The following is a 14,091-nucleotide window of genomic DNA, read 5'->3' on the forward strand; positions in this document are numbered from 1 at the left end:
CAAACTTTTTTGCATTCAAATCACATGAATTGTGCTGACGACTTAGGAATTCTCTTAGAGCATTTGAATATTACTAAACGTACGACTTTGCAAAAAAAAAATATTCCAGAGCAAAAAATTAAAGCAATTACCCTGCAAGATTATGATTACAAAAAGGAAAACTTGCCAACGCAAAATGCATTTATTTACGTCTGTGGGTACTTAATTAATAAAACTCTAAAAATTCATAAATGTGATATTTGTTTAAAATTTGCCAGTGATGCTAATGTTTTAAAATCGAAATTATACCCATTTGTAATGACGTCATTTTTGTTTATCTTTGTTTAGCATATTCCAAACAGCGGCGACAACAAACTTTTGAAAAAAATTGGCGTCTGATGATTATGTGAAATATCCGTCACTGTCAATCAAAAATATTGGTTTGTCAACTTGTTCTTGAAAGTTATATTTGGAAAAGTGTTAGATAATGCCTAAAACAAGATATAATAGGTATAATGAACAATCGCAGCTGATGATTTTAAATATATTGGCTTTTTTTCAACTGGAAAAGGAACAAGTCCGAAACGGAATTGCACTTCAAATTTGAAACATAGAATTCGGGACATAATTTATTCTATGTACGCCAGAAAAGAATATGTAATATTGGCAACAATAAGAAAAAAGTTTAGGGAAGAAATTGAATATTTTGAGTTTTCCATTGACTCCTTAAGAAGATTCAAGTGGAAAAAATCAAACAGAAAATATTTGATGGACTTGGCAAATATTGTTCATAAAAGAATCAATTTTTTAAGGGAGTATATCAAAAATAGAAATGTAGGTCCGGAAGGTTTTACTCCAGTTTTCATTGACGAGACGTGGATTTTTAGCAAGGGATCATTTCGTAGTAGCTGGCAAGATGACACCAAGCACACGGATTCAAGGAAAAACAGCGAAGGTAAAAATTATCTGGTTATCTTTTTAGATTTTTTTTTGAAAAAAAACTATTGCCCTTGTAAGAGCCCTCTAACTTCATAATTTGTTTCATAGTTTCATAGTTTCATATAATTTCTCTCTAAGACAATATGAGGAAATTTAACTTCATACACTACTCGTATGTGCATGGAACATTTCTTATTAATTATATTAAATTTATGTTCTGGAAGAATGATTTCTAAAAGAAGAGAATTGAATTATCTTTTATTTTTAAGGTCATCGTTATATCGTGGTCCACGCCGGAACCAAAGATGGCTTCATCAAGGGTGCAAATTTAATATTCAAGAGTGGATTAAATACGGGAGATTATCATGACAATATGAACAGGAAAAACTTCGAAAACTGGTTTAAAACTCAGCTGGTTCCAAATCTTCCCCCAAAGTCATTTATAATTATGGACAATGCAAGTTACCATTCTGGTTTATTAGAAGAAATCCCGAGAAAATCTTGGACAAAGCAAAGACTGACCGAATGGTTGAAGAAAAAGAATATTGGCTTTCTAGAAAAAACCATGAAAGATAAAATATGGAGTATTGCACGCAGAAACTGCCCTAGTGAAAAAAGTACTTTCTTGATGAATATGTTAAACCTTTAGGACACAAAACTTTGCGACTGCCACCATATCATTGCCAGTTTAATGCAATTGAAATGGTATGGTCGGAATGTAAACGAAAATATGATCAATATATTTCCAATTTTAAAGGGTCACCTTCAGAAGTTCTGACTACATGGGAAAGGGTAATAAACGAAATTTCTATAGATCATTGGCAAAAATATGTTTTTCATACAGAGAAGGTAATTGAAAAGGCTTAGGAGGCAATACAAGTGTGTGATGCCTATGACATTCTGCCACTTGTCATTACGACTGACGAAGACGATGATGGCGAAGACAATATCTCTGATTTCAGTTCTGACTCTCACAATACTGACGAGATTGATTAAGCTTTTTTTGTTCTAGCAAATTTTATTTTATGATCGTCGTTTAAGTATTCAATCATATCGTTGCAACATCATTAACTTGGTAATGCAATATGGCGTCTTTTTTTTAATTTGTATGTTTTATTTTTTGGAATGGTATTTTCATTTTAATGTATTAATATTCCTTCAAGCAGCATTTTTTTTCATAAACAAGTAAATTAAATTGTCAGTATTTAAATTTTTCCCAGTGAGTTAAAATAATTTTATACCATTATTCACAATTTTTGTAAGCTCGGTTTTGTTACGTCTACTGCTCGTGCCGAATTCTACTTTTCAAATATGTTGTAGATTTGGTTTTTGTGGTCTTTTGCTTGGAAAATATATGAGCAGCGTAATCCTGATCTGATTTTATCCCATTCTTCTTTATATTTGCGATCGTTGTTGTGCTCAATTTTGTTGCATCTGCGGCTCGCTCTATCACATTCTCAATTTGAAGTGCAATTCCGTTTTGGACTTGTTGTTTATGTCCCATTATTTATGATTAATTATAATAATATTTGTTAATTGTTAAGTTTGTTAATAATACAATACTACAAGATTTTTTTAAATTTTTTGGGAATGAATGTATATACACGAATATAAGAATATAATAATATGCTGCTAAAATAAATAATTTGTTAATTTCTGAACGTATAAAAATACATAGCAGACTATTAATTTCTGAAGGCGATGATAAAGTTTCTAACCTAATATTGATTGGCAAAAATATCTACGACATACGTTTTTTCTCACCTGGATGACGTAACTACAAATGGGTATAATTTCGACTTTAGACAACAACTTATTTACTAGACTTAAATAGTACCATAATGACAGTGACAGTGTTATCGAAAACATTAAAAGGGGTCTGAAGTCGCCAAATGAACAAGTTATATGCCTAATATATAAATTGGAAAATGTTTTTGTTAAATTATTTGAAACAAATTGCAATAAAGAAGGAATTTCACAAAAATATTTCGAGATAATGAAAAGCATTAATTTTACTCACCCATGTGATAACTTTCCTTTCCAGTATTTAATAAAATTATTTATACGACTTAAAATATTTTATACTTTAAAATTCGCCAACAGAGATTTATCATCTGCCAAAAAATCAGATAGAACTAAAAGAAAATTAAAAATTTTGTTTCATCTTTAATGTTTTATTAAATAGGATCCTTAAATCTGTTAAATGAAATAAAAATATACTCAAGAACTCTACATTCTGTTTTATTTAAGCCTATTATTCTATTTTGACATTATAAATGCATTATAATATCCCAGCGAAATCATAGTGCAGAACATCTATCCCTACAAAAAAAAAAACTTAAAAATGCATTAGTGCGGCCAGTCCAAACTATCCTTTTCAAGGGCATCGAATATCGGGAGCTTATATCCGCGATCTTTCGCATCTGGTATTCTGTAAATCTGTGCTAACGTTATGATTACAAGTCAGACCACCGTCTATAGATTACAAGTCAGACCACTCGAGCGGCCCTGAAATCGATTGCCCCACCCCCCGTTCCTCACCTCGCCATGCATCATCGGCTGGGTAGAACCCAGGTTTAGTTTTCGCAAGTACGTTAACTTGTGTGCATCCGTTTCGCGAGAGAGTTTTTGCTTGTAGCGTTTTAGACAATAATTTGGTTACAGTTCGGTTTGTGAATTTTTGGTGGCTTTAAGTTGTTATTTACATAAAGTGGCAAAAGGTTTTTTTTATTTTGGTTTTGTTTTTTGAACTGTTTTATAATGGCATATGCTGGATACTGTTCCGTTCCTAACTGCACGGTTCGTGTTAACGAAACTGCAGTTTTTCGATGTCCGAAGGATCCAGTAAGGTAAGTTGCAAATTTGAAATAATCTTATTTAATATTTATAATATTGGGTTTACATTTATAAGAATGAATAATAATTATAGGTAGGTATCTTAAAAATTATAATAACTAACTATAGTCATCTCCTAATTAATTCTATATTGTTGTTTTTAATAATATATAAAATAATATATTTTAAAGAAATTATAATTTAAAGGTTGAGGATTTTTCAATATACTATTCCACATAATTTTTTACCTATTTATAAAAATATACAGGGTGTCCGGAAAGTCAACGATAATACTGAAGGGGCTGATGGAGCAACTCATAAGCACCCAGAAAAACATAAAATGACCTTAGTAAAAAATCGATGGTTTTCGAGATACTGGCACTTTAGTGGAAGTCACCAAAATCCTACTCTTGGATCAGATTTTCGATTGTCACGCCTTAAAAATAGATATTTTTTAGAATCTCTTTTTAGCTATGCAACACTGAATAGCCATTTTACTGATCAAAGACAAACATTAAACTAAACGGCCTAAACTTAAAAAAACTAACTAAATTTAATAAGAAATCTATTCTAAAATAAAGTATTACTTATTTTTATTTTTTAAATTTTGAATTTGACCGCTCATACTGGACCGAAAAATTGTACGGCAACCCGGCTAATACCTTAAAAAGTTTGCTCATTTAATTTAATTTTAAAATTACCCAATATGTTTTGAAAAAAAGCTTTACTGTTATTGTGATAGAGTGAAAGATAAACCTAATCTACCTTATGAAAAAAATAAAACAAATTTATAATTATGTTATGTTAAAAAAATATTTTTATTTAACTTAAAAAAAAAATTAAAAACAAATAATATGTTCGAACTGTCTACCACCAACGCGAATGCAGGCGTGGCATCTTTTAATAAATGACCTATTGATCCATCTTGCCGTTGATTGAAAGAGTTCAGAAAAAACTCTTTCAGTCAACGATCTTGCACTCCTGGCAGCGTTAAGATCTTAGGCTGCATCATTTATTCGCTGCCGTAATTCAGCAATATTATTTATTGGTCTTGCATAAACCTTTTCTTTTATGCAACCCCAGTAAAAAAAATCGAGGAGGTTTAGGTCTGGAGACCTGGGAGGCCATAAAATTAAACCAAGTCGGCCGATCCATCTGTTGGGGTATGTTTGGTTTAAATACCGACGAACTTCATGGGCATAATATGCCGGGCAACCATCATTTTGGAACCACATTATTTGGCGACTGGCCAAAGAAACATCTTCTAAAAGAATTGGTAGATTGTTTCGACAAAAATAAGCCTGCCAGTTCAAATTTTCTGGTAATTCGAATGGGCCAATTACACGTCCGTTCAAGATACCCGTCCACAAGTTTACTTTAAATCGGTACTGTGACCTTTCTTCTCGAATAGAGTGTGGATTTTCCAACGCATAAGTGTGCAAATTGTGCATGTTCATAAAGCCATCCTTTTTGAATGTACTCTCATCCGATCACAGTATATTATTTAAAAAATTCGAATTCTCTTGATTTTTTTGCAACATTCTGCGGCAAAATTGTAGGCGTGGTTCGTAGTCTCGAGGCAGTAGGCTTTGCACTCGTTGAACATGATAAGGGTGATATTGAAATCGCCTAGTGATGTCGTTTACTACCGATTTCGGTATCCCTGTTCTTCTTTCGATTGCTCGTGCCGAAGTAGTCGGATCATTTTCAGTTTCTTTTAAAACTTGATCAACATAATCAACACGAGGTCTTCCCTCTCGAACAGGAGCATGAGGCATTCTGCCTTCGGAATATGAGCGGTGAACATTAATAAATACACGATAGTCAGGATATCGGGCCAAATTCGGATATCTTTCTTGATAAATATTAGATGCTGCTAGAGCATTTCCTCTGCATTCACCATAAATGAGATGCATGTTTGCATATTCTTGGGCGGTATACGGCAAGGGCATAATAAATGATTAACCAATAAAACAAACAGCTCAAAAAACACAGTCCACAGGAAAATGAACTCAAAAACAAATCCAAAGCAAATGGTAACAGAAACGTTAGGATACAAGCAAAAAAGTAGTTAGTTCACGGAATACTGTAACAAACTAAATTCCAAAAATGTTTGTTGTTTATTGCTATGGTGATAAGAATTTCCTTCGCTCTTGATTTTTTTTATTTTTAAGTTAAATAAAAACATTTTAAACATAACTTAAAAATTTGTTTAATTTTTTTACAATGATATCATAAGGTGAATTAGGGTTATTTTTTACTATAACACAATAATAGTAAACTGTTAAAAAAACGTTTAGGTAATTTTAAAGAGTAGATTAAATGAGCAAAGTTCTTAAGGTATTAGCCAGGTTGCCGTACAATTTCTTTGGTCCAGTATGAGCGGTCAAATTCAAAATTTAAAAAATTAAAATAAGTAATACTTTATTTTAGAATAGATTTCTTATTACATTTTTTGGCCGTTTAGTTTAATGTTTGTCTTTGATCAGTAAAATGGCTATTTAGTGTTGCATAGCTAAAAAGAGATTCTAAAAAATATCTATTTTTAAGGCGTGACAATCGAAAATCTGATCCAAGAGTAGGATTTTGGTGACTTCCACTAAACCAGTATCTCGAAAACCATCGATTTTTTACTAAGGTTATTTTATGTTTTTCTGGGTGCTTATGAGTTGCTCCATCAGCCCCTTCAGTATTATCGTTGACTTTTCGGACACCCTGTATATTAATTAAATAATAAATAAATTAGGCCTTTATTTTATACTCGGCAAAGGGCAGCGATGCTGATTTGTTTTTTTTTTCGTTATTATTTTTATTTTTTTCTCTATTATTTTTCTTAAAACATAAATAAAGTGTGATAATTTAGTTGGATTAGAGTTATATTTTAGTTTTTAAAATATAATTAAAGTGATCTGATTTTGTGACTGTGTAATATATGGTTAATATGTTGCACGTACTAAATTTTATTTTTGTATATCTATTGCAGGTGTCAAGAATGGAAAGAAAGCTTGGGATTTATTGGAGAACATAAATATGCCAATTTAACTCCTGAGGAAGCTTTTAGTTGTATAAGAATATGCAGCTTTCATTTTGATGACAATTGTTTTACTCCCTCGGGAAAACGACTATTAAAAACAGCTATTCCAAAACTGACAAGGGAATACCGTCATATTATGGGTTTAAATATATAAAATTTGTACAGAAGTTAATCAACTTTAAAAACATTATATTTTTGGTTTTAGGTCAAACTTCTGGGATTAATGAGTATAATGAAAAAAATGATTATATTGTTTCTCCAGCTCTTCCACATCTAATAGATGAATCAACTCAAACGGATTCTCAGTCAGGTATTCATTTAAGTTTATTAATTTACTTTTTTACTACCAATTCTTAAATATAGTTTAAAATATTTCAAAAAATTATTAAAGAAAAAAAATTTGCTTTTCACAAAACCATAACAGTTAATGTTAGTGCAGTTTCTAAATGTGACGCATCTACCCAAACTGGAATTTATGAAGAGTTTGCTTAAGGTAAAAAACACATAAGTTTATTAATTATATAATTATATTAATTTAGCTTTTATTTTAGATATTTATTGCCAAACTCCACAGCACTTATCACAAAATTCACTGCGCAAACAAGGCTTGAAGAGAAAACTAGAAGAAATGCAACATTCTTTGAAGTGTAGGGGCCGGTTAAATGTTGATATTACAACGTCAGATATGTTGCAGTTTCTAGAAGATAACTATCCGGAACACTCCACCATGCTGATTAGAAATCAATTATTATTGCTTGATAAAGTCAAAAAAGGTGCAAAATATTCTAAAGAGTTTAAGCAATTTGCTCTTACATTATATTTACTAGGACCAAAAGCCTATAAAAAATTATTTAAGGTTATAACGCTGCCTTCTATAACAACCCTTAAAAGAATTACCCAAAGTTGGAGCATTTCTACCGGTTTTAATGATTTTATTTTTAAATCTTTAGAATTAAAAGTGTCTGTAATGTCCGATAAAGCAAAAGATTCTATTTTATATATTGATGAAATTTCAATTAAGTCAAATCTATTTTTATAATCATTATAAGGATACAATAATTGGATTTCAGGATTTACCTAATAGTAAGTCTACTGATATTGCTACCAGTATTTTAGTAGTAATAGTTAGAGGAATTGCTTATAATTGGAAACAACCAATCGCCTATTTTTTTGCCAAAAATAGTACTAGTTCAGATAATTTAAAAAACATAATATTTGAGTCGATTCGAAGATTAAAGGGTATAGGTCTTAATGTTTTAGCTGTAACATCAGATCAGGGACCAAATTTTTACAAGTTGGTTAAAAATGATCTTCAATTGAATTTGGAAAATCCAACATTTTTTGTTGACGACTCGCCCATATTTTATTTATTTGATGTGCCACATCTATTGAAGTCTACTAGAAATAATTTTTTTTTCTATATTTTTCTTTTGGAGAACGGTTTGACAAACAAAGATTTTTTAGACAGCATGTATAATCTTGATAAAACGAAAAACTATAAATTGGCGCCAAAACTCACCAACGAACATCTTAATCCCACAAGATTTCAAGCAATGAAAGTGAAATTAGCTGCTCAAATATTTAGTCGTCATTCTGTTGCAGTTGCTATGCAAACATATATACATTTTCAAAAGTTACCGGAAGAAGCTAAAATAACAGCGAATTTTATTGAAAATATGAATCAGTTATTTGATCTCCTTAATTCTGGTAACCTACAAAATAATCATGCTTTTATGGGCACTTCAAATCAATTACAATTTTTAAATAAAATGAAATCCCTTTTTGCAAATTTAAGGCTTTTAAATGAAAATGGAAAAGACGTCACTAGCTCCGATAGATTTATATTTGGGTGGAGATTAACAATTTCATCTATTATAGGGCTATGGAAAACTTTAAAGGAAAAAAACTATTCATTTTTACTTACTCGACAATTAAATTAAGACTGTCTTGAAAATTATTTCGGACAAATCAGAAATGCATGTGGAAATGCGAGAAATCCAACTCCCATTCAGTTTTGCAGAGCATTTAAGAAAACACTTGCATTAAAATTGTTTGACCCAACAGAAGGTGGCAATACTCTTGAAGGTGCTGCCGACATATTGATGGCAATAACACCCGATTTATTAAAAAAAGCAAGTTTTTTGCAAAATATAAAAAAAAAAAACAAATAATCATCAACCGGCGTTGGGAATTCAGAGTAATGATTACCAAAATTTAGGTACTGTAGAGGGTAATGCTTTAGTGTATGTCGCGGGATATTTTTTTAAAAAATGTCTCTTAAAACATTCATGTGATATTTGTGTAGGGTTTTCTAATTCCTCTGAAAGCAATAGTTCTACTGTATTTTGTGAACTAAAGGCTTATGAAGGTAAGCAAAGTTTATTTGGTGGTCTAAGAGTCCCTCCTAAACCATTCATAACATATTTACAGTCTTTGGGAGACATTTTTCTTTTATATTTTAATCGTTTTTCTATAGAAAGTAATGTAGGATATAAGCTTATGCATGAATTTTTGAAAATCCCATTTTTGCATCCTTGTGAAAGCTTTCCAAAGAAATATTTTATATTTCTTTATACTAAAGTTAGAATCTATTATACTCTAAAATTTGCAAATAGAGAAATAAAACGTCAATTGCAAAATAAGGAAAACCAAAAATTAAAAATATTAAAAAATTTGTAAGGTAACTGATTTGTTGGGTAAATTCTGATCAACCATCTCTTTTAAATTGTTTATAAATTTTATAAAATAAAATTGAATTCGTCATAACTGTTCGTACGTGATAAGACAGATTGATTATCATTGCCATGGGCAACTTAATTGTTTGTTTGTTGACAATATAATGCCAGATCATTTTTTTCAATATACATTTTTAAAAAACCGGGGTTAAAATACGTTTCTCATTTAATGAAAACGAGCAAAAGTGAATGAAAGCTCGTTGCTAAACTTAAATAGCAAGTTATAATCCCTCAGGATGGATGATCAGAGTATACTACTTGTATAAATATAATTACCCAATAATAAAGTAGTATGTATTTCATGCCCTATATGTTAAATATTTTGTTCTGTATTTTGTGTTTTACATAAAAGCATTACAATCTTGAAAAATAGTTTATTATTTAGTTTATCCCCCTAATGTTACTGGAATAGTTTTAGCCGATTTTACAACCTATTATCCCAAACCAACGCACCCCACTTCTTTTTGTCGGCCACCAATGCCGGCGTTTAAGACCCGGTAAATTTTAATATTTTAACATATTTTATATATATATATCCACAAATGAATACAAAGTATATAATTTACAAAACTACTTATTTAGGGCTTATTATGATAATTGTTTGTTATTCTTTTGCGCTTTTGTATTTTTAAAACGACCTAATTCAAAAATTAAAATAACCCATACCGTAATAAAATTATTTTATATTTTTTAGTGCGTTTAATTGTGTCTTTTAATTGTTTATTTATTTTAACTTTAGATTTATTTTTTGAATATTCATCTCTAAAATTTCAACAAATATTAAGTAAAAACTTGTATTTTTTGATAAGACTCCTAAAAATGTAGCAAATTTAAACAATTCAACAAGTAAGGTTTTTTTTTAAAACTGTCCTTGTTACATATATATAATACTTCTTATGAATACTCCTCGTAATAAAATAATCAGCGCGCCTCAGAATTTGCGTTCATCGATATTTACGATAAACCCTGGTAAACGCTCGTACGCAGCAAACAGCGGTATAGGAAGTGGTCTGACTTGTTGTAATCTATAGACGGTGCCGCGATCTTTCGCATCTGGTATTCTGTAAATCTGTGCTAACGTTATGATCCCTCTATTACTTTCGTGCATACATTTACTTAAATAGAAAGTTTTATTCTCAGCCCAAGGTTGGAAAATACAACTTTCAAGGTTACTTTGATACCTTACTTATTGGCAATATTTCTTTCAGAAGAAAAGCAGACAAAGCAAGAGGACAGTGAGGAAAATACCTTCCAAGAGCAGTCAGACTTTAGAGGTGAGTGCAGTTCCAAGGCAAAACTGACGACAAGTGATAGTTTCGACCAAGCAAGTGAAGACTCTAACTTTGAACCTGATGAAACTAAAGTGATAATAAAAGAAGAACCTCTGGATTCAGACCTGGACGAAATAGAATGTAAAAAAATCAAAATTGAATGTGAAAGTGAGGAGGACTGTGATGAAGATTTGCTATTTTTTAAGAGTTTGCTGCCAGATTTTAAGTTACTGTCGCCGGAAATCAAAAGGGAACTTCAAGGCAGAATTCAGGAAATGGTGCGCGAAGCTACATTATCAACGACCATGCATAATTTTTAATTTTAGACTGTTAAATAGGACTTGCTTTTTTAAATAAATGTTTTCAATGTTAAGTTTAAATCCATTTCTCGTCATCTATACACGACGGTGGTATTAAGCGAATTTATAATAATGCCATTCCCACTATATTATTGTCGGTCATTTCCACCTGTGCCTTAAAGATAATCATAAAAAAAACAGAGAGAGAAATCTCTTAAAAGTAGCTCTGGATTATTTTCGAGCCTTGTCAAAGCCAATCGAGAGTTGTTGCGTGCGCAGTAATTGTAGAATGAGTGGTACAGGAGCTACACAGAAAAGATGGAAAGGAAGCTTAAGACAGAGACAGGTAATAAAAAGACGTGGTGAAAAAGGCAAAAGTTGACCTTGAACAAGGAAATCATGAACACGTTTAAATTAACTATTATATGATGATAATAAAATATTTCATAGATGCGGATTCAGGGTCGTTAAATGTGCAATAGTTATACAATATCTTGTACGACATAATACACAGAGGGTAAACTTAAGAATTATTCAATACTCACTACACATGACGCTGAAAACGTTCCCAAACCCATCGAGAAGATCGCGTCGCACGTCGCACGGTCAGTTTATTATCGGCGACTCCAGCGTGCCGAACGTATCGCTCGACGCTCTCGCTTCAACGCGTTATGTCCGCTAATCAGTCTTTCAGCGAATCATTGATTTCCTTGGTTTATAAGAGTAGACCGATATGGGATCCTAAGCATAGGGACAACAAGGACAGGAACATTTTGCAGCTCAACTGGCAAGAAATTGGAAAAAAGTTGGATACTCATCGTAAGTTTGATTTTTTAATTTATAAAATTTCTTCGATTTCAACTGCTGAATCAGTCAAACATTGTTAACAAATATCGTGACATTGAACCAATGCTGACATTTTACTTCCAAACACAACTTTTATCGGACATCAAACAAACGTCAACTGTTCAATCAGTCATATGTTATTAAATGTATCATGACGTTGAACCATTAATTTAAAATTTTTACTTCCCTTTAATGACCAGACAGAACTTTCGTCGGACATCAAGCCAACGTAAATTATTCAACCAGCCAAACGTTGTTAACTATACCATAACATTGGGCTAAAATATTAAAATTTTACTTGCAATTAATGACCAGACAGAACTTTCGTCGAACGTCAAGCAAACGTCAATTGTTAAACCAGTCAAACCATGTGAACTGTATCTTGACGTTGGACCATACCGTTGACATTTTACTTGAGATTTATTGATAATACATATATTTAGTCTTGATCAACTTACGATACATCCTTCTCTTTCAGCCGACGTAGCGAAACAAAAATGGAAAAACCTAAAAGACTACTACCGGTCCGAATTAAAAAGGACCAAACGATGTGAAGACAATGATACGGCGCCAAGAGTAACCAGCTGGCCTCACTTCGACCAAATGTCCTTCCTACAAGACACCATAAAGTTCAAGCAGCAAACACCAAACGATCCACTGACATTAACCAATGACCAAATAAATGAAGACTTCAAAATCGAATTTGATAGCGATGAGACCGAACGAGAGGAAGAAGCATGCATTGAGAAATGTTATCAAGACTTACATCCAGTCCAGCAAGAATCAATGATGAACTTTAACGATGACAGTAGTTCGTCAACAAGAAAACAAACTGGTTGCTTCAATATCCCTGAACGTTGTGACGAGGAAGTTGAATGTAAAAGAATCAAGTTGATATTCGAAAAAGAAGAGGATTTTGATGAAGATTTGATGTTCTTCAAAAGCCTTTTGCCGGACTTCCGGTTTTTACCGAGAACCCGTAAGATGGCACTGAAGGTGAAGTTTCAACAGCTGCTTTATGAGGAAACTCTTTCGGCTGTTGGACAAACCACTTGAATCAGTAGTATTTCTTGTATATATTGTGTAACGTTTTTAATATAGTGGTGAACTAAAGTATGAAGTTTTATCTCTATTTCTGCCTGCTTAGCTCTAACGGCCATTGGTTTGGAGTTGATAGCTGCTTTGAGAAATCTGTCATAAGAGGATGGAATTCACTATTCCTCTTAGATCAGCAGGACCTTAAGGTGATGATATTCTTTTGCCTATATCTTTTCTGTCACTGTTGTTCTTCTGAAACTGTGTTTATCTCCTCCACTGAACTATAGTTCTGAAACCGCAAAGTATATGGCTCTCGTTATTTGAAAGTCGCAAATTTTAAACAAAAGATATAGTTTATACGCATTACATAACAGCGGCAAAGAACCTTACTGAGTTGCGCAGTATACAAATTTTCTCAGCAGTTTGGAATTGGGCATGGTCAAGCATGCCTTTGTTCAAATCGATACACAACCGTACTCTTATATACTTACTATATTTCTGTGACCGTAGTAACTGATTTGTTTCTAAAAACTATCTAAAATTATTTTATTTTTGGGCCAATCAATTGTTTTGTTAAAATTTCTGTTGATGTGGTCAAACACTAAATCTTTTGTTAAGTCATCCAGCTTCCTATAAATTGCTCTATGCTGTGAACATCTGTCCTTAGGAGCTGCATCAGTTCGTTTAAGGCTTTCCTTTATATAATTTATTTTATTTTTTGAAATCCCATGAATGGAACAAAAAGACTTTGGCACACATTGAAATATCACAATCGAGAACTCGAACTCGATACGCATAACTTACATCATAAAAACTGGCAGAATTCTCGCTTCGACGAGGGTTTCTATGTCAGATAGACCGTAATTAAGCCAGCTATATAAAAATTTTGCTCATTGTGAGAGCCCATAGCATTAAAAATTGTTAATATTTCTTGTCTTTGCTCTTTAATATCCTCCAAGCACTTTAACCTTAAATAGTTACAAGGCTGCCCAGCTTCATGAGTCAATAATTTCAACATTTTAGAGACTTCTGACATCTGAACGGTACTGGTTTCAGTATTTCAAAATAATCGTTCATTCAAAAAATTTAATGGCGTCTCTACCGAGATTTTCAAT

At 32.0% G+C, this 14,091-nt stretch overlaps 1 protein-coding gene across 8 annotated transcripts in view; it reads left to right on the top strand.

Moving 5' to 3' along the window:
• LOC126738957 (52 kDa repressor of the inhibitor of the protein kinase-like) overlaps positions 1-13,051 on the top strand; it is a 35,245-nt gene extending 22,194 nt beyond the window's left edge. For 5 of the 8 annotated variants that reach the window (XM_050444476.1, XM_050444505.1, XM_050444482.1 and 2 more), the window contains 2 exons: positions 10,731-11,911; positions 12,417-13,051. In XM_050444476.1, coding sequence (XP_050300433.1) covers positions 10,731-11,113 — 383 coding nt within the window. In that variant the 3' untranslated portion in view covers positions 11,114-11,911; positions 12,417-13,051. Of the gene's footprint in view, positions 1-3,146; positions 3,768-6,736; positions 6,928-6,992; positions 7,098-10,501; positions 10,669-10,730; positions 11,912-12,416 lie in introns of those variants that run through there. The other 3 variants (XM_050444467.1, XM_050444498.1, XM_050444510.1) reach the window with 3 other exon arrangements.
• Positions 13,052-14,091: the final 1,040 nt, after the last annotated feature.

This window comes from Anthonomus grandis, chromosome 1 (assembly GCF_022605725.1).
Source record: "Anthonomus grandis grandis chromosome 1, icAntGran1.3, whole genome shotgun sequence".
NCBI lineage: Eukaryota > Metazoa > Arthropoda > Insecta > Coleoptera > Curculionidae > Anthonomus > Anthonomus grandis.